The following is a 21,355-nucleotide window of genomic DNA, read 5'->3' as shown; positions in this document are numbered from 1 at the left end:
GATTTGAGGCGCGATTTGACAGAATCAAAACAGACACACAAAACAGCAGCTCCTTCACATTGGCTGATGAGTTCGCGAATCTCTCGGGGAAAATTTTCAATTATTTATTAAATCCGCTTTAATAACGCAGCAATTAGTGGTGAAAAATGTTTACTTTGGTAGTGGCAAAGCCGCGCGAGCTGTAGCTGGTGAAAGTTTGGGCAGTTTTTTTTGGTGTGGCAGCTTGTGGAAGAAGGACGGTCATCATCGGAACCGGATTGTCCTCAGGGAACCGTCGTCGACCTTGGCCGGGGAAGCAGTTTGGAATTAAGGTAATTGTTTTACGAGTTTGTAATAGTGGTCACCTTTGGGGTCAATCAACCGTGATCGGACTGGCTCCACAACACTTGAGCACGCACGCAACCTTGGGACGGATTCTGAGAAGCAGCGATCTCTTTACACACAGCCTCCCCCTCTCGACGCGAGCAAGATATTCGTTGGAGGTCAGCTAGTCGCGACACAAATAAGCAAAAATGGACTTAATACAACGATAATACTGTCTACTGTTGCGAGAGCGCGCCCCGAGCGTGTCATATTTCACTTCTTCGTGTTACTTTACATCTTACATGTTTACTCAGCGGGCAGCGGGAACTTAGTCAGGTATAACTTAGAACTGGCTTAGCCTGGTTCTAATTGAGCCAGTAGGCTCGAATCGTTCAACGAAGATCAATCTTGTCCATAGAAGAGTTAAACTGTTTTCAATTTGTGCATCCTTAAAACTTGTTGCAAGCAATGCAAACGGAAGACACTGACCAGGAACAGTCCGGAAGCGCTGAGGTGGCCAGCGATAATCCACTGCAAGCTTCCCCCGGAAGTGCTGGCTCCAATCCAGCTAACGGTTCGTCCCACAAACATCCCTTCAAATTCACCCACATTTAAATTAATCTCTTTCCCATTTGTCACCAAATCTATCTCTCTTTAAATTTCAAAAAAAAAAAAAATCTGCACACACAAATCTCCCTCACTGTGTTTGATGTTGCACACACACACGCCCTGCATTCCCATGTGCCCATGTGGTGATCAGCACGCCTGCTGCCCGTCCTCGACCGTCGATCGATCGATCGACCGGTGTTTGTTCGATGGGATGTGCCGTGTGTGATGCACGAGTTTTGTTCCGTCGACGGCGAACGCGATTGAGTAAATATTTTTATTGACGGTAAATTGATTATTGTTTGTTTGTCCAGCCAGCCGGTCGGTCGGTTGGTGGCGCATCCCACGGTCGGTTCCGTTTATTTGTTGTTGCTTTCTATTTTGGTCGATCACATGGGACTCTGCGATCGGAAGGTTCGATTTTAATTCTGGCATGAGAAAGTGTTTTTAAGGGAAATCATGGGGTTACAAGGGGTTTAATATAGCTTTAAATCAAAATAGTTTATAAAAGTTTTTTGTTTCTTACTCCAATTTTTTCAAAAATTATATTACGGAAATTTTCTAAGTCTCACCAAAACAACCCACCTTTTACAAATGTCGATATCTCAGCAACTAATGGTCCGATTTTCAATGTTAAATCATTCGTGAAATTTTGCAATCTATTCGAAAAAAATATTTTCAAAAAAATCAATTGAATCAAGACTAACAAAAGGGCCAAACATTTGATATCACACACTTTTGAAATGTTAGTCTTGATCAAAAGTTTTAAAAATATTATTTTTGAAAAGATTGAAAAATTTCACGAATGTTTCATGTTTTAACATTGAAAATCGGACCGTTAGTTGCTGAGATATCGACATTAGAAATTGGTAGGTTGTTGGGTGAGACTTAGAAAATTTCTATTTTCCTGTTTCTTTTTATTTAAGCCGCTGTATATCTGCAACCAGAGGTCCAATCTTCAATGTCTCTCAGACAATTATATAGCAAATTTTCTGAACTTTTTAAAAATAATATTTTTAGAAATGGTCACTCATGATCACTATTTTTAAAAATCGTAAAACTGTAGATATTTCGCTAAAATCAAAATTTTGGTTGCAATATCTTGAAAACGGAGCCCTTTATCAAAAAAATCCGTAAAGTACTTTTCGATAGCAAATTCAATTTAACATAAAAAATAGGTAAATTTTTGTTCTATCAAATTTTGATTTTTTACAAAAATCACTATTTAAAAAAAATATAACTCTGCTGCAGATATTTCGACCATTTTCTCTATAGCTCAAAAGTTGCGGGTTTTGTCCCCTAAAACATATAAAAAAATCTCGAAAATAAAAAAAATAAAATAAAATTGTAGAGGTGGGCAAAAAAAGAGCGAGCCGCTCAAAGAGCCGGTTCACTGAAAAGAGCGAAAGAACCGTGGCTCACAAAAAAAGAACCGCGGTTCTTTTTTTACTCCGGTCTATTGAAAGAACCGTTTCAAGACGGCATGGTTTTTGTTATGTAGGGGAACTATACCCTTTCTCAGTCTATTTCTATTATCGGCCTATCAGCACTTTGATCATGAATTACAGCTTTCATAAAGTGTTTTTGACTGTTCCAAAGTAATAAATAGCTCAAAGAAAAGTGAGCAAGCAACTCTACATAGCTGATACATCTGAAAATGTCGATTTAATAACGGAAAACGGCAAAAGTGATGAGAATTGGTTGAACGACTTAGAGTGATTAAAATGGGTATATTTCCCCTATATAATTTATTGAACTTCCAAAAAAAAAAATGTAATAGAGCAGTTCTCTACGGAATCGGTCTTTTTTCTATAATTTTAATTTTTGTATTTTTTAATTCGGCTAAAACTTTTTTGGTGCCTTCGGTATGCCCAAAGAAGCCATTTTGCATCATTAGTTTGTCCATATAATTTTCCATACAAATTTGGCAGCTGTCCATACAAAAATGATATGTTAAAATTCAAAATTCGGTATCTTTTGATGGAATTTTCTGATCGATTTGGTGTCTTCGGCAAAGTTGTAGGTAAGGATATAGACTACACTGAAAAAAAATGATACACGGTAAAAATTTTTTTGGTGATTTTTAATTTCACTTTTTGTCACTAAAACTTGATTTGCAAAAAAACACTATTTTAATTTTTTTTATTTTTTGATATGTTTTAGAGGACATAAAATGCCAACTTTTCAGAAATTTCCAGAATGGGCAAAAAATCTTTGACCGAGTTATGATTTTTTGAATCAATACAGATTTTTTCAAAAAATCGAAATACTGGTCGCAAAAATTTTTCAACTTCATTTTTCGATGTAAAATCAAATTTGCAATCAAAAAGTACTTTAGGCACCGTTTTCAAGTTAAAGCCATTTTTAGGTGTATTTTTGAAAAGCTGAGAAAATTCTCTATATTTTGCTTTTTCGGACTTTGTTGATACGACCCATAGTTGCTGAGATATTGCCATGCAAAGGTTTAAAAACAGGAAAATTGATGTTTTCTAAATCCCACCCAAACAACCCATCATTTTCTAATGTCGATATCTCAGCAACTATTGGTCCGATTTTAAATGTTATAATATGAAACATTCGTGAAATTGTCCGATCTTTTCGAAAAAAATATTTTCGAAAATTTAAAATCAAGACTAACATTTCAAGCGGGCCAAACATTCAATATTACGCCCTTTTGAAATGTTAGTCTTGATTTAAAATTTTTGAAAGTCAAAAAATGAAGTTGAAAAATTTTTGCGACCAATTTTTCGATTTTTTGAAAAAATCTGTATTGAATCAAAAAATCATAACTCGGTCAAAGATTTTTTGCCCATTCTGGAAATTTCTAAAAAGTAGGCATTTTATGTCCTCTAAAACACATAAAAAAAAAATAGTGTTTTTTTGCGAATTAAGTTTTAGTGACAAAAAGTGAAATTAAAAATCACCAAAAAAATTTTTACCGCGTATCATTTTTTTTTTTCTGAGTAGTCCATATCCATACCTACAACTTTGCCGAAGACACCAAATCGATCAGAAAATTCCATCAAAAGATACAGAATTTTGAATTTTCACACATAACTTTTGTATGGACAGCTGCCAAATTTGTATGGAAAATTATATGGACAAACTAATGATGCAAAATGGCTTCTTTGGGCATACCGAAGGCACCAAAAAAGTTTCAGCCGGATTAAAAAATACAAAAAAAAATCGAATGACCGAAATCTCAGAGAATTGCTCAATATTAAATTTGTTTTTGAGAATTAAAAAATGCAATTTCAAATATGTCCTTGCTTAAAAAAATTAATCCAAAAAATAAATGATTTGTACATTAAAGTATAACCGGAATACAAATTTGAGCATTTCATATTGCATAATTTGTAAAATATATTTCCCAAAAATCTAGAGCATTCTGAAAAAAAAAAATGCTTTTGTCCGATTAAACTTCAGCGTTTATAGAAAAGAGTTCACAGAATATTTTCTTCCAATAAAATATCAGCATTAGTTCTAAAGGCAGTAGGTCTTGTAGGTTCGAGTGATAGACAACGAATGAACTAATTTATTTGTGGCTCCCAAGTCGTAGCCTCCTATAACTAATTACAATTCTGCGGTTGCTACTCCAACATCCCCCCTCAACCGAGAATTCCGAGAGCCTTCCGTGCTTCAACGAATTTCGCAACAGCTATCGGCTTCGTGAACACGTCCGCCTTCTGCGCTTCCGTTGCGACGTGCTCCAGCTTGATCAGCTTCTCCTCGACGTTCTCGCGCACAAAGTGGTGCCGAATATCGATGTGCTTGCTTCGGGGCGAGTAGCCGATCTCCTTCTCCGCCAGGTGCACCGCGCTCATGTTGTCACAGTGGATCGTGACCGGTTGAGCGACACCAAACAGCTCCTTCAGCAGTCCGCGCCACCACAGTGCCTCTTGAGTAGCAGCTGAGACGGCCATGTACTCCGCTTCCATCGTCGACAGCGCCACCGTGGTTTGCTTCCTGCAGCTCCATGAGATCGAACCACCAGCCTCCATGTAGACGTAGCCAGTGATCGATCGACGGGTCTCGGGATCGTTTCCCCAGTCCGCATCGCTGTATCCGATGAAGCCCTGGTCTCCGTGCTTCGAGTAGGTCAGCTTCATCGTCTTGGTCCCCTTCAGGTACCGCAGCACTCGCTTGGCCGCAATCCAGTGTGCCTTCCTGGGTTGCTGCTGAACTGGCTGACCGCGTTCACCGCGTAGCAGATATCTGGCCGGGTTGATAGCGCCAAATACTGTAGTCCGCCTACCAGTTCACGGAACGGAACTTTCGCCATCTGCTCCCGTTCCTCGACAGTGCTCGGGCACATCTCCTTGGTCAGCTTCTGAGTCGGATCAGCAGGTGTCGAGACGGCATTACAGTCGGCCACGTTGAATCGCTGCAGCAACTCGTTGATGTACTGCTCCTGGTCCAACATCACCTTGCCGTCGCCTCTGGTCACTCGCATGCCAAGAACTTTGCTCGCCATGCCCAAGTCTTTCATCCGGAATCGCGCCATCAGGTCCTTCTTCAGCTTGGTCACCCACTGCTGGTTGTTTGAGAACACCAACAAATCGTCCACGTAAACGGCAACGATAAGGACCGTGTTGCCCTCCAGCTTGAAGTAGACGCACGTGTCGTACGCCGAACGCTTCAGCCCAGTTCGCTTCAGCTCGGCATCCAGCTTCTGGTTCCATACCCGGCTGACTTGTTTCAGACCGTACAGCGCCTTCCGCAGCTTACAGACTTTCGTGGGGGCACCTGATTCCGTGAAGCCGGCTGCTCCATGTAGATCTCCTCTTCTCCCAGGTCACCCTGCAGGAACGCCGTCACTGCATCCATCTGGTGCACCTTGAGATCCAACTTGGCAGCCAACGACATCAGGTATCGGACGGTAGCGTACCGGACTACAGGTGAGAACGTCTCACTGTAGTCGACGCCCTTGATCTGCGAATAGCCTTTGATCACCAAGCGGGCTTTGTAGCGCTCGACAGATCCATCCGAGTTCGTCTTGAGTTTGTAGACCCATTTGCAGCGTAGAGCTTTCCTCCCCTTCGGCAGATCGGTTAGTTCCCACGTCCGATTCTCCACCAGCGCTCCGAACTCCGCAGCCATCGCACGTTTCCACTGGTCGCTGTCGTCTCGAGCAATCGCCTCACGGTACGTGTCAGGCTCGACCATCATCGGGATGGAACGGTTCTGTCTGGGTTGGGAATCTTTTTCAGGTAGGGTACTGCACACATAATCTTTATACTTGCCTGGGGGCACGTGCTCCCTACCACTGCGCCTTAAAAAAACTTGTGGGTCCTCTGGTTGTGGAGGGAGCACCAACGGTTCTTCCTCCGCCTCAACCAGCGAATCGGCATCGCCTTCGACCGACTCGTAATCGCTGAAGTCCGACTCGTCTTCTTCGGTCTCAGCTTCCTCTTCAGCAGCTGGACCGACCTCGATCGGAATACTTGGCACGATCAGCTCCATTTCTTCATCTCCGACCTCAGGCTCCGTCAAAGCAACGTCAGTCCCGGTCGACTTCTCGTCCAGGAAGATGACGTCTCGGCTTGTCACAACGGACTTGGTCCTCTGGCTGTAGACCCTGTACGCCTTCGAGTTGTCGCTGTAGCCGACGAAAATGCAAGGTTCCGACTTCTTGTCCCACTTTCGTCGTCGCTCCTTCGGTACGTGCGCCATACACTTGGTCCCGAACACGCGGAGATGCGACAGATCCGGTCGCTTGCCCGTGAACTTCTCCTCCGGTGTCACCGACAGTCCCTTCGCCGGTGATCGGTTGATCACGTGCGACGCAGTTGCCACTGCTTCCGCCCAAAATCTCTTGTCCAGGCCAGCGTCGAACAGCATGCTTCTCGCTCTCTCGACGTACGTACGGTTGCGTCTCTCAGCCAGACCGTTCTGTTCCGGATTGTACGGAACGGTCTTCTCGTGGTGGATACCAGACTTGCGCAGGAACTCTTCCATCTCGCGGTTCACGTACTCACGACCGTTGTCGGTACGAATCCGCTTGATCCGCTCACCTGTCTGGTCCTCCGCAAATGCCTTGAAGTTTTGAAATGCTTCCAGCACATCAGTCTTCGACTTCAGGAAATACACGACGGTCTTGCGGCTGGCATCGTCAATGAAGGTCAGAAAGTATCGTCTGCCTCCGATTGACTCCGTCTCCATCGGGCCGCACAGGTCCGAGTGGACCAGTTCCAGGACTCGCTCCGCTCTCTGCCCTCGCGCGTTGAACGGTTGACGCTGGTGCTTGCCCTCGATGCACGGTACACACTGCAGCCCGTCCTTCACGTCGAACTGGGCGCCGTTCGTCATCTCTCGTAATCGCTTCATTCCGCTAGCAGAAAGATGTCCCATCCGGCGATGCCACAGCTCGAACTGGTCGTCTGCTTGCACCAGATTCGCACGAGATCGCTTGGTTTCGGTGAGCTTGTAGAGACCGTCCGTCTCTCGACCAATCGCTACTACCGTGTCACTTGCGTCCAGCACCGCACACGCGTCCTTCGTGAACTCCACACGAAAACCTTTCTGGCACACTTTACTTACAGAAAGCAGGTTAATCGCCAGGTCCGGAACGCACATCACGTCGGTCATCGTCAGGTCCCGGATTTCTCCATCACAGTCAGCTTCCAGCTTGACGGAACCCTTTGCGACGACGGCAACCTCCGCGTTGTTGGCCACATTGATCTTGGCCGACACACTCGATGGGTTCTGCAGGATCGCTTCGTTCCGGCACATGTTGGTTGTCGCTCCGGAATCGATGATCCAGTCACCACCGGCTCCTGCCGGTGACTCCATCGCGTTGAACGCAGCAAAGAACGAAATCGCATTCCCCTTGTGGTTGCCAGACTTCTCCTTGCTCTTCGCGCTCGTCCCATTCGTGCACTCCGACGCGTAGTGTCCCATCTTCTTGCAACGGAACGGAATTGTAAGTAGTCTACATAAGCTTGACGAATAAACAATAAACATTTTAGAAACACTTGACGTCAGACTTCTCGACGGGTTTCTTGAACTTCTGCTGCCGCTGCTTGCTGTAGAAAGCGCCCTCGCTCTCGCTCGAGCTCGATCCAGCCTCGACCTTCACCTCCTGCATGATCGTGGCCTTCACCTTCTCCGCCGTCAACTTGACCCCGGACGACTCCAGTCCGAGAATCATCGGCGCGTACTTCTTGGGCAGGCCTTTCAGCAGCAAACTCGACACCCAATCATCGTCGACCTTGAAGCCGACTTCCGCCAGCTGGTTGCAGGTCACCATGACCTCGCTCACATACTCCTGGGTCGACTGGCAGATGATTTCCTCCACCTTCTCAGCTCCCACCAACCGAATCCCGGTCAGTTTTCTCAGGAGACCGATCCTCCGGGTGGAACCGCTGTCCTCGAACGTATTGCGTAAGATGTCCCAAGCTTCGCGCGCCGTTGCCGCATTCTGGACCATGCCGCGTAGGCCCCGGTCCATGCTGAGGCAGATAGTCGCCAGTGCTTGCTCCGAGGTATCCGCGTTCTCCTCCGGTTCTCCTTCTACAGGATCCCGTACGGCGCGCCAGGTCCGTTCCTTGATCAGGACCATCTTCGTGGCATACGCCCAGGAGTTGTAGTTCTCCGAACCACGCAGCACCTCCTTCACCGGCAGCGAAACGGAACTTCCGGGTAGCCTTTGACCGCCAGGTTGAACCGCCGCCACGCCTCGTCCAGCGCCAGGAACTCGGACTTCTTCATCGGCCATCGTTTCAGGACAAACTTCTTCCAAATTCTTAAGTGAAAAATTTTCTTCTAATTGTTTTCTCCAAACAGCCGTTGCTACGGGACTGTCTGGGCCCATAACCTAAAGGCAGTAGGTCTTGTAGGTTCGAGTGATAGACAACGAATGAACTAATTTATTTGTGGCTCCCAAGTCGTAGCCTCCTATAACTAATTACAATTCTGCGGTTGCTACTCCAAAAAGTTCAATTCTTGCCGAAATAAACGCAATTTTAAAATTAATTGCATTTTTTCAGCATCCTAGATTTATGTTTGGATGCCATTCAATTACACGAATGTTTAGGTTCGAGTAGAAATCTTGATATAGAGACTACCAAAACCGATGGTTTTCAAGGGCTCTTCTCGTTTTCAGTTTTAATTTTTATTAATCAAATAATATAAAAGTCCAATGTGAAATAACTTTTTAAATCACACGATTCTCAAAAAACCCCTTTCATTCCTAATTTTGAAAAAGAGCGAAAGATCCGTTCAAAAGAGCGGCTCTTTTTAATGAACGAACGAAAATGAGCGGCTCCTGAAAGAGAGCGGTTTGCCCACCTCTAGATTTTAGGAAATTATGTTTTTGTGAGTATAAAGTTAATTAAAAAAAGGCATTTTTTCCGCGTTAGGTAGGTAGGTTTTTCTTAACTGGCTCAAAAATACCTACAACTTTGCCGAAGACACACAATTGATCAGAAAATCCACTCAAAACTTACAACTGTTTGAATATTTACGTACCATTTGTGTATGGACAGCTGCCAAAATTGTATGAAGAATAAAAAAATACAAATAAAATCCATTTCCGGTCTTGGTAGAGAATTGCTCTCTTTCAAAAGCACTCGATTTTGTATAAGAAGTAAAAACCTCAAAAAACAGGTACTGAATACAAATTAACTCAAGAATACAATACCTATTATCAAATCTCTCCTCAGCACTAGCATACTTACATCCTTGTTAGTCAGCGGCAAAATATTTGTGCCCTTTATTTTGCATCCAGGTTGCACTCACCTTTCACTCGTCCCCTCTTCTGTGCCTGTTATCAGTGTTGTGTGTTTGTGAATGCTGAATTTTGTTGTTTTTGTTTTTTTTTTCAACACCCCCATTCAACTCCTACCCCACCAACGTTGCTGCCGTCTTACCTTTCTCGCATCTCTATCTCATCGCATCTCAAGTTCTCCGTGTTCAGTTCCAGTTTGAATTGTTTGCCGTGCGGAGGTGTCTTGTTCTGTTTCTGTTTCTACTTCGGTGTAATTTCACTTTTCTTTCACAATGCTCGTAGAGCATCTCACCGTTGAGAAGGTCGAGGTTGACAACCTTATTCTGTACTTGAGCACGTTGCCGCAAGAGCAACGGCAACCGAAACGTGACCGCATTCGTAAGGATTGTCTTTTGTTTTTTGTTTTTGCCTCTTCTAGTTGTGTCTGAGTGTTTTTTAGTGGAAGTTTTGATCAAATAAAATAAATTTTCAAGCTTTCACTAGCAACTAATCTAATCTTTCATCACAGTTCGTTCACGTGTTCGCTATTGGCTCAACGACATCGTCGATGAGATGCGCAAGAAGAGTCCCGCCTCGGTCCAGAAATGGGTGGACTCGATACAGATCCCACCGGCGGGAGCCGCTGGCGGTCCCACGGTGGTCATCGATCCGGACGAACCAGGTCCATCGGGCGAGCAGCTAGCACATCCGGACCAGCTGACGGCTTCTGCGCCGGATTGTGTAATGGAACCAGCGGCGATCGAGGATCACGATCAGGTACTTACTATGGCAGCTACGCCCCAAACGCCGGCCCCGATGGTTTCGAGCTCCGATGAGGAATTTATCCCCTCGGAGGAACCCGCGGCGGTTGATCACAAACCGGAGGGCGGCGATCGAGGATCGTCCTCGATCAGCATAAAAAATCTTCTGTCGAAAAAGACGCTGCTGGAGAAGTTTAGCCGCAGCAACACCAACCTCGAGCAGGAGCCCAACCACCCGGAAGCCGACCACGAGGAAGCGTCGGAAGCTCGTAAAAGTACCTCGCTGGCATCGATCGGCAAAATCAAGATCAACGAATTTTACGACAAGCTCAGCATGAACAAGGCCAAGTACAATCTGATCAAGGCGAAGAAGCTCGATCTGCGCAACATGCTTAGTGGTGGAAGCCAGCGGCAAACGCCGGTCGAGGAAGCGCTGCCGGAGATGGTGGTTGCCGTGCCGGAAGCGGAGGTGCAGGCGGCGGTGTCGTGCGCAGATGTGACGCTGGCGGAGAGTGACGTGGAGTCCAAGATGATGCAGTCTGAGGCCAGCGGCAAGCTTAGCACCGGCGACATCTACGAGTTCTCGTTCGATGAGTCTTTCCCGAAGGACGAGGACATCATTCCCGATGTCAGCGAGGACGAGGAAAAGGAAAACCTGGACATTCCGATGCAACCACCTCAGCAGCATCATCATCAGGCTTATGATCACTACCTGAACCCGCCCAAGGCAACGCCGTACAGCACTCCCCGGATGGGCATCGGCAAGATTGGCCGAAGTTCGAGTGAAAATCCACGCGCCAACAAGCGGTTCAACCTGATGGAAATTGGGCGCAGCTTCAGCGAGATGAACGACGACGACAACTTTGTGATCAGCGAGTGCAACAACAGCTGTCCCAATCCGTCCTCGCTGAACACCAGCTCCAGCATCAACAACAGCAGCAGCAACATCCTGGCCCGGTCCGTGCCGGTCAGTCCGATTCCGCGCACGTCCAGCAAGCTCAGTATTCAGCAGGAGAACAACTCGATGTCGGAAACGCCGCGACGTCGCAGCGCCATGCTCATGAAGGACAGCTCGCTGCAGTCCGACTCGAGCCGGTGCTCAAGCGTGGAGAGTTTACTCAACGCCCGCAAACCGGACCCGGAACGGATCCTTCTGAACTTGGGCTTCGGCCCGGCGCCGCACAGCACGGACGTTCTGTCGAAGATTCCCAAAAGGTTCGCTCGATGAGCTATCTGGTTCAACAAATTTCTAAACTTTCGCAACTCTTTCGCCAGATTCCTCAAACCGTCCCAGGTGCGGGGCGTCGACACGGAAGCATTCCTGCGCCAGCAGCAGCTGTCCATGCACATCCACGAGAATAGCGTCCTCGGCTATCGCGGACTTGTCGGTAAGTCCACTTTCCCCGAAACCCTCAAATGTTAAACCAAACAATCATTCTGTCCGCGCGCGCGCGCTCCCAGTAACCGCTCCCAAGGGTGGTGGTGCTCTTTCTTTCTCCACACATCATGTCCCACCGTGCGCACTTTTCATCCGCCGAGGTAAATCTGTGTTAACAAAATCACCATTAACCCATTTCTTTCATTATCTCTTTGTCTCCAAAACCCCGCAACTCATTTTCTTCCTGTCGAACACCTAGCTGACTATGAGAAGTTGCACATCTTGCAACGCTTTCAGCAGCGACCAATGTAAGCTAGCTAGGGCAAGGAAATTGTCCATCATTACCGCAAAGAATCACTAGCAAAAACAGTTTCGAAAACCCTGAAGGTACTGCTCCACTGTCAGCGAACCGAATGAAACGTGATTTTGCGTCATAACCTCACTTTTGTGCTCGTTGTCGTTCCAACTTACAACTGTTTCGCTGTTTGAAACACTTTGCTGCACGGTAAAATTTGTTGAGTGCGTTCTTGTGTTATTCTATCTACCTTTCTTACTATCACTTGTTCAAATATTTATATTTCTACTCTTTTTAACACCTCTTGTTACCCTTTGTTCACATTTCTCTTGCTAGTTTACTTTTAGATTTTATAAGATTGCTGTTATGCACGTTACCTACCAACCATAACAACTTTTCACAAACGTGTTTTCCTCTTTAAACTCATTCGCTCCTTTGGTCTCTCCTCAAAATACTCTTGCGTAAAGAGAGAGGAGTACCGAAGTTCTCTCCTGATGATCTCAATCTAGAGTTTTTATTTGAGAAGATTTTAAAACCATAGGAAATTCCATTAAAAAAAACTCTAGATTTGTACTTTTCGCTCAATGCACTCTATTTCACGCCTTTATTTGAATTGTAATTATGGTACGGTTAAATCTTCTTAAACGCAAAAAAAAACTTTACGAACGAGTCTCTCTTCTCTCTTTTGTGAGATATGAGTACAATGAGAAAGATTTTCAGAAATTTCTAAGGGTGTCTCTACAGCGCGGTAGTAAACTCGCCTCCAGTTTATCGTTATTTTGTTTGCTCCATCAAATAAAAAATTTAAATAAATTTTCTCATATTTTCAAATTATTAAATTCACTAAAAATATAGTTTCTAATCACTTGGGACTGACTCGATCCTGGCTATCCCACCTCGATCCGCAAAAAAGACTAAAAATATAACTTCTAATCACTCCTGAAACATTCGAAAAAAAACGAGTACCAACCTGTACAAACAGATCTTTTTTGATTAATTCAAATTGAAAAAAAAATGCAATCGTAAAGTTTTTTTTCATGTTAAAGTACTTTTCAAGATTTTTTCATTCAAATTTGAAAATAGTGAAAGCAATCAACAGGTTTGTAAAAGATTTTAATGGTTTCTATTTTGAAAATTGTTTATTCGACCTTTCGTTGCTCAAATATGAATTTTGCAAAAAAAAAAAAATACGAAACATGATTTTTTTCTATGTGTAAAAATCTCAATTTATTAATTGTTGATATCTTGAAAATTGTGGATCTTATTTTAAATGTCATGCCATATAAGCCATTTCTGTTTATATGGTGCCAGTTTCACATTTGAGAAGGGCGTAAATTATTTAACTCCTTCCCGCCCTGGGCAAAATCGAGATTTTTACATTCTATATAAACTAAGGCAGGTTGAACCAAGTTGAAAAAAGGTGCCGGTGGTGATGTTACACATGACCAGTATGACAAAGAACTTAGCAGAAAAGCTTTTAAAATTAAGCTTTTTTATTGAATTATACGTCAGATAAAATCAAAACGTAATTGGATTTATATATTCGCTCAATTTCTCTTTATGCTCCGTATCAAAAACCATGATATCTGTATGGTTCGATGTTTGTCCCCTAATTGGACCAATCGTGAGGTAGCGACCTCTCCAGATTGTGGCCACCATTTTCGAAATGGCCAGTATGGAAAACCATGAGTTATGATACCCATATTGCCAAAACTCGTTGGTTCAGTAAATGTCTTCCCGGGAAAACTTTCCTTTAGGGCACCGCTCACTCCAGGTTTTGGCCACCTTATTTCTAAATTCAAAATTGCCATTTTCATTACCAATATCAAAAACTATGAATTTTGATACCAATATTGCCCAAAATGGCCAAAATCGTATGGTTTGGTGAATGTCCTCCCGTGATAACCTCCCTGAGGGCACCGGCCACTCCAGGATGTGGCCAATACTGTCAAAATGGCCATTTTCATCACCAGTATCAAAATTCAAGAAGTTTGATACCCATATTGCCCAGGCTCGTATGGCCTTCCATCGGAACACCCCTGAGGGATCTGGCCACTCCGGGTTTTGTGGCCAGAATATTCCGGTGGCTCTCAATAATTCCGGCTGGCCGCTTTTGCTTGGTCTGCTCCTAGCTCCAGGCCAGCTGCTTTTCGGCCATCTGCTTCCAGGTCCAGGTTCTTGTTTACTCCTCGGCGTCCAGCGATAGAATGCTTTCCCTAGGTTTACCGAGCGGGGTTATATTGGCTTAGAATGGATACGGATGCCCCGCCCCTTTGCGCCGGTTATCCCAAACCTCATCTTTCGCTTTTTGTTGCAACTATGTGGAAATTTCCAGGTTGCAGGCCAAGGATTGATACCTAAGAGCATGCAATGGCACTGACCTTGTTGCGTGCTCTTCGGTTGACGTCCACGTAAGGAACATCCTGGAAGGAGCGTAACTAACTACATCCGTAGTTCTGTTAGATCATCCGAATTATCTTGATCAGAACAGTATAGCTCTGGTTCCTTGCAAGTGTCCTATTTTCTTACCTCCACGTTGGCTTGGTTTTCATGATGACCTAGCTGGTGGCCTGTGAAACGGATCGTAAACCTTTGACCACCGCGGGTCAGAGTCGAGACGGCTAAAAGAAAGGGGCGCGACAATGTGGGAAAGGGAAGTAATTTGTGATTGTAGACGGTATTGTTTTGATTCGCAGTATGTTGAGTCAACTGCTGTGGATGTACCTGAAACATCGCACAACGGGGTTTCTCTTCTCTTCATTCTCAGCTACCACCTATCTCCTATTTTTATTTTTCTCTTCTGATTCCCAATTCTTCACTGATTCTTCTATTTAATATCCAACATTTGATTTTAATTTTACTAACTTTTGATTCTCTTATCTCTCAAAGCTTTTCCACTCTTTTCTATTAATTGATACTGCTGTAACAAACTTTGTTTTTTTTTTCCTTAAAAATTTACTTTTCCTTAATGTACTAGTAATATCAAGTCTATTTATCATTCGCCTAATCTTTTTTGATTTTATTGCGAATTTATTAATTTGAATAATTCTTTATCTGTCCTATAAATTATCATTACTATAATCTAAGCTTGTTTTGTATCTCCATTTATTAACTATTGTCTAATTTTACATCTAATACATCTAGCTTCTCATTTTTATTCTTCAAAATACGCTAATCATTCTCTTACTACTGATACTTGATTTTTATAAAATAAATTCTCTTTTACTGTCAATTGTTTTCAATCTTCACCCTGCTTTTCAAACAAGTGAGGTTTGAGCCCTTACTCAATTAATGGAATGGTTAAAGGATTAACACAAATATTACTATTGTATTTTTGGTAAACTTTTATAACATGCTTAGGACCAAAAATTGTAACAAAACACCGCGACAAAAGAAATAGCAACAGATAAACAGACTCAACAATAGGAAAGATTTCAGGAGAAAACAATACACAGTAAATAACAATAAGTTTTTGAATTCAAACTAAAAATAAAACAGTTTTTGCTTTAATGAAAGTTGTTAGGCACACTTTAAATGGTTAGGCGCTTATACTTACATCAAACCCTACGTAATGTACCACCCCGGCCGAGTTAAAATGCGTAACCGGAAAGAAGGTGTGCATGCCTGGCACGAACACTCAAAGCGTGTTCTAGCGTGCTGCTCGTACTGACTCAGAGCAAGGGTGAGATGTAGGTGTAAGGGCAGTGCGTGTTCGTCGGGAACCTAGTGCATAAGATCGGTCAAGGCCCGTTCTTACACTGAAAATTGCGAATTGCGAATTGCGAATTGCGAACTATGTGGAAATTTCCACGGAACAGTGCCTTGTTGCGTTGCAGACCCCTTCTCCAGTATTAATTATCCATTTTCGTAACGCGCGACATTTTTCGTTTTTCTGGATGACACCTCACCAGAATAGAGCCTTTAGGACAAAGTTCTTTGTCAAAATGCATGGTTGCAGAGACATTTAATTTTGAAGACAAAAATTAGTGGTGCTCTGGAGTAACCATGGTTAAATATTTTTGTATTTCGTAATTTAAATATTGCTGTATCTTGAAACGGTGCACCATATCAAAAAGTGGTCAGAGACAAACTTGTAGGAAATTTCTCGCTTATTTTTTCAAAATGTCCTATGTACATAGGAAACCCATGGCGTATGGTTGTTTTGAAAATGTAATCTAGATTTAACAAAAAAAAAAAAAATACATTAAATAACAAAAACATGCGACTTCTTTTTTGATTTTTAAAATTAATCGTTTAAACGTCAAAATGACCATTGTCCCAAATCGAATAATTGTGAAGATACAGCGGTTTTTAAAATAAAAATGTTGAAAAACCAGTTTTTTTGTGACTATTCTGAAATCTCGAAAATCTCTGAACGTAATATTTGAACCCTAAACTTATCTAATCCAACAAAAAAAAAAAAGAAAAAACAAACAAACAAACAAACAAAATTGTCTGTCAAACACTACTAATTATAACTTTGCACTTTAAGTCCAGTACAACAATTAAAACAAAACTAGGTGCTCATACCAACTCTTGTCATTTTGGCCGATTTACATTTACAGTAAAGAAAAACTTCTTAAAATTCTCAAGTTATAAATTATAAAATTCCAAAACAGACCGATTCTTCGGCTCCTTTTCAAAAAAATTCCAAGTTTTTTTCAGCGTTTTGGCTGTAGTGGCAAAATAAAAGAAGAAACCCCCCAATGTTATTACATATTTGGAAAGATAATTGATTTTCCTACAAAGAAATATCATGCAGAATGAACCATACAGTACCAGTGCTTCCCCTGAAATAAAAATGTAGCGTGACGGGACAACATCGTAAAACTGGACTTTTAAAAGGCACACTACAAAAATCGCTACAGTTTTGCCAGTTTGATTTTTAAAAGCTTTCGCTCTTCTACACATTATCACAAATTAAAAAACGAATCTTTTGCTCCTTGAACTGAAAGAATTGGATGAAATTTGAGTTTTTGCCAGCCATTTGTTTTCGTGACGGGACAACGAAAGGAGCAGATTTATGAAAAAACTCCCTCCCGTACAATGGCTTCCAGACCACTTTTGGCCAATGTTCTTGGCTTTTAAGGTAAGAAAACGAATTTAAAGCAAAATGCAATTATTGCATCATAATAAAAATGATTTTTTTCATATCGAGAAATTAAAAGTGAGAGTGTGTGCAACATGGAGTTAAACTTTCTGTGAAGTTGCTGTGAAGATTATCATAGCACTTTGAAAAGTTTAACTCCATGTTGCACGCACACACTCTCACTTTTAATTTCTCGATTGAAAATTGAAAAATGTGACATTTTGGTGTAGCTTCGCTAAGAATCGGTCAACAAGAGAAAATCTTGGTTTTAAAATTTTAGATTTTTTGATGTTCTTAAATTTTAGTTTTTTTTTAATCTATAAATACAATCTAATCTAATCTATCACAAGTGCAGCCAGGCCGGAAAAAGCATCCTAAAAGAAGTTATTGTTAGATTTTTCGCCCCATGTTCTTTCTTGTCAATTATATCAATGGTTGTTTGTATTACATTCGAGCATTCCCGAGACGTATTACCGTCATTAAAGCGGCCAGGCCCACTGCGATGCTTTAACCGCACAGAGGATTCTGCGAACGGATCATATATTACAGAAACTACTGGGGAGGAAGGATGAGGGAGACCAGAAAAATAAAAAATTAGGCATTTTTGCAAATATTGAGCCCAATCGGTTAAGGTGCTATTGAAAGTTGAAGTTTGTATAGGAATTTCTGAAAATACATATGGTGGAAGACAATTTATTTAATTGTTTCCCTGTGTACCAATGTTGTGTTTTATTTCTAATGTGAAATTTAACGATCTACAATGTTGTCCAAGAGTGCGAAGCGATCCGAATTCTTATTAATAAAGTTATTAGGAATTTAAAAATATGTTTTGTATGACACGATTTTTTTCACCAGCTTTATGGTTCTAAAGCGACCCCTAAACCTTAACGGATTTGGCGCAAAATAGGCACAGAAGCTTAATTTTGCCTAAGTCAAGGGGATAAATTTTTTTTTCTAAATTTTAAGGTGAAGCCGTTGATAATTTTCGAAGAAAATTGATCATCACTCTAAAATGCTCTGTATTGAATTCAATTTAACGAATTTCTGCACCAAAATGAATCAGCATGTGCCGGTTGTTGCCTTCTTGAAGCCACTGAAAGAATTTTTGGTCTTTAACAAATCTGGAGTTTTTTTTGAAAAGGTCCAACAAACCAAATTTCCAGTTTTTGCTTTTTGAGTGTTTTTTAATACCCCTGACTAGGCGGTTTCAAAAACACCCAAAAAGCAAAAACTAGAAATTTTGTTTATTGGTTCTTTTCAAAAAAAAAAAAAAAACAGATATGAACACAACTAAAAACACTCTCAATTATTTAATTTTATAGTTCGTGATCACTCTTTTTTTTTAGTTAGCTATTCTTAGTTTACAACTATTTTGAGCATAAACTCAACTGCTTATTAAAACTTAATTATACTTTGATTAACGTATCGATGTGCTGAATACTTAATAAAGATATGTTTACCACCCTATCCCGTATTTGCGTGTGTTGTGGTTCTAACTTGTCCGCATGATTTCAAACATTTTCAAATAATCCCATTTTATTCTGCATGTGCACGAACCAGCATCTTTATCTCTAGTCAAACAAATTAAAAAAAAAAACCCCACTTCCGTCCCAAATTCAGGAAATCCTCACATCCCTCCCTCGATGATCGTGGCCAAAATCATGGAACGTTTCCAGGAAAACGAACGGGGTCGGCTGGTGCGGGGAAGCGTCCCCGGGCCCATCGATCTGCAGCAATCTGCGGCAATGTCCGGCCTCCACCATCCTAGCAGCCGAGAATCCTCCGGGCCTCCGTCACCCATCCCGATCCCACGCCACTCGTCGCTTGCCTCCGAGGGACGGATCAAGTTCTAGAGGATGTTCTTCTTCTAGGCCCGTCCCTCTATCTCTATTGCGGTCGTACTACGCGTACACAACCATACTTTAGCTGTAGTATTAGGTATTACTTTGAATCGCACACATTAATACACCCACACTTACAAATCTGTTTTAGAAACTTCTATGAAGAGAGCATTGAACGAAGCAACAGGAAACTTGCGTGCAAGTTTTAATACAAATCTCAACGCTATGCTGTCCGTCTGCTCTCTGATGTCCACTAATGACCTATCGAGCTTTAGAAAACCTTTCGAATCTCTACATTCCTTGCAAAGGACTCTACCCTCGGGAAATATTTTCGGGACCCCCGCTACAATTTTATACGTATGAAACTACATTCCTCTCTAAACCAGAGCGCGTAACTCAGTATTTCTTAGGCCGAAAGGGTTACACAAGACTAGATACATACACACTTAAACTTCTGGCACGGTTCATTCATATTTTTGATAGTAATTTTCTCTAGCAGAGTAAGACTTTGAACCTTATGACAAAAAAAATCAATAAAAAAAGAATGTTGAGAGAGCAGATTTATCACAGGATACATAAACCGTTATCAATTACGCAAATCTGCCTGTAGTACGCGGACTCAATATGATAAGAAACAGATATGATCAAAGTAAGCTCACCACTGTTTCTCAACTATTACAAAAGTGGCGTTTGCAAACCGTTTTACGATTTTTCCTAACTGTCTTTCACTTTCACACGACTTAAATCATACGATGGGACGCACCACTTTTTAACTTAGAGATACGTACTATTGAAATTTTTTTACATGTGAAACGGTGGGGAAAGAAATCTTAGCCGCACCTCCGCCGGTTGTTAAGACAGGCAGCAATTTGAGATCTACTTTGAAAAAATTAAATTCCCTGAATCAAAATGTTAGGAAAAATGATTGAACCATATTTATACACACAAATCCACAACCTACACAACTTGTAGTAAAACAGTAAAAAATATATCAAGCCCTTGGCAATCGTTGTTAGAAACAACTCGTTAGCATTTTGATCGTGGTAGTTGGTAATATCACTTCCTTTGTTTTTGAAACCGATGCAAAATTACAAAAAAAAACAAATTGTGTTGATAAAACATACTATCATGAAACTCTTTCACATATTTGATCTATGAAACTAGAGAAAATTAGATATTTGTTCTGTAACATGCACTACAAGATAGTGAATAAAAGCGCAACTCTCATTTCTCTCGACTTCCCCTGTTTTTCCACTTCGTTTGTTCCGAAGCGGAAAGAGGTAATCGGGAAAAATTTAACCCTGACAAAACAAGTTATTGTAACTTTTGACCAAAATGACCTAGATACATATTTGGACAAAAAAAGCTTCCGATGTGCCCACAAATAAAAAGAACTGACCGTAATCCGAAGTTTCCGGGAAACTTGATTTGACATTTTTTGGCATGTAACTAAGCTCCACAATAGGATTGGTAAAAAGAGCCTGCGGTTTCGCTACCTTTTTCTAAGTAAATTTAGCATCAACATTTCCCGCGCTCCTAATCCTCATCCCTTCCCCGGTGAATGGTGGAGATGGGAGCGGCCGGCAATAGCGCTGAACAATCACCACATATACATGACGAAATCCAGGCTGCAACCCGCTAAGATCACCATTGCGATTTTTTGGCATGTAAGTTGACAGTTGAATCAAGCTTTGAAACGGATTTTTCGCGTCCTATTGCAGAGAGATAGTACATACTACGATTGACTATTTGGAACCGGCTCCGCGTATTTATGGCCAAATCGGGATAATTATAAAGAAATTAGGAAATGTGGATGTTAGGAAATTGAGAAATTCAAGAAATAAGAAAATTAAGAAATTAGGATATTACTGCCCACCATTGAAAAAACTTTTGACAAAAACGAGATATTAGCACCAGGTGGTAGGTGATGTTCCAACGCATCTTCTGAAACTTGAATTTTACTAGTGTTTAGACTTGGCTGCCGATGCGAAAAACCAAACGGCTAATATGCCACTCTTATGACAAACACTAAAACGCGTTTTTCTCGGAATACTTGATTTGGCATAATAGCCGAATTTTCAATTATGGGCAGATTTGGAAATAAGGAAATCAGAAAATCATGAAATCATGAAGTTAAGAATTTTGGTAATTAGAAATTTTGATAATTAGGAAATTAAGTAATTAGGAAATTATGAAATAAGGATGTAAGGAAATTAGGAAATTAAGAAATTAGGATATTAGGAAGCTAGGATGTTAGGAAATTTGGAAATTAGTAAATTATAAAATAAGGCTGATTCAAATGTTTAAAAGTTTTTCATACATTCTCAAATTCTTAAGTTCTTAAGTTTTCAAATTCCTAAATTCGTGCTTGCCAT

The 21,355-nt window shown here is 41.8% G+C and overlaps 1 protein-coding gene across 2 annotated transcripts; it reads left to right on the top strand.

Moving 5' to 3' along the window:
- The first annotated feature begins 8 nt into the window (after nucleotides 1-8).
- On the top strand, nucleotides 9-20,002 carry LOC6036266. Of its 2 annotated transcripts, none has more exons than XM_038259913.1 (4): nucleotides 9-311; nucleotides 10,146-11,592; nucleotides 11,653-11,765; nucleotides 18,760-20,002. In XM_038259913.1, the coding sequence occupies exons 2-4, from the start codon at nucleotides 10,190-10,192 to the stop codon at nucleotides 18,990-18,992; spliced, it is 1,749 nt and encodes a 582-aa protein (XP_038115841.1). In that variant the 5' UTR covers nucleotides 9-311; nucleotides 10,146-10,189; the 3' UTR covers nucleotides 18,993-20,002. The 2 variants fall into 2 exon arrangements, with proteins under 2 accessions (XP_038115841.1, XP_038115840.1); XM_038259912.1 differs by lacking the exon at nucleotides 9-311 and adding an exon at nucleotides 9,756-10,015.
- Nucleotides 20,003-21,355: the final 1,353 nt, after the last annotated feature.

This window comes from Culex quinquefasciatus, chromosome 3, assembly GCF_015732765.1.
Source record: "Culex quinquefasciatus strain JHB chromosome 3, VPISU_Cqui_1.0_pri_paternal, whole genome shotgun sequence".
NCBI lineage: Eukaryota > Metazoa > Arthropoda > Insecta > Diptera > Culicidae > Culex > Culex quinquefasciatus.
The sequence above is the reverse complement of the archived record's forward strand: the minus strand, read 5'-3'. Positions and strand labels throughout refer to the sequence as shown.

What these genes read in the sequence shown, in the direction of transcription:
- LOC6036266 (XM_038259912.1), top strand. Translation starts at nt 9,910, where the DNA reads ATGCTCGTAGAGCATCTCACCGTTGAGAAGGTCGAGGTTGACAACCTT. An exon ending in ACCGAAACGTGACCGCATTC is followed by an intron (nt 10,016 to 10,145) that starts GTAAGGATTGTC and finishes CTTTCATCACAG; the next exon opens with TTCGTTCACGTGTTCGCTAT. An exon ending in CTGTCGAAGATTCCCAAAAG is followed by an intron (nt 11,593 to 11,652) that starts GTTCGCTCGATG and finishes CTCTTTCGCCAG; the next exon opens with ATTCCTCAAACCGTCCCAGG.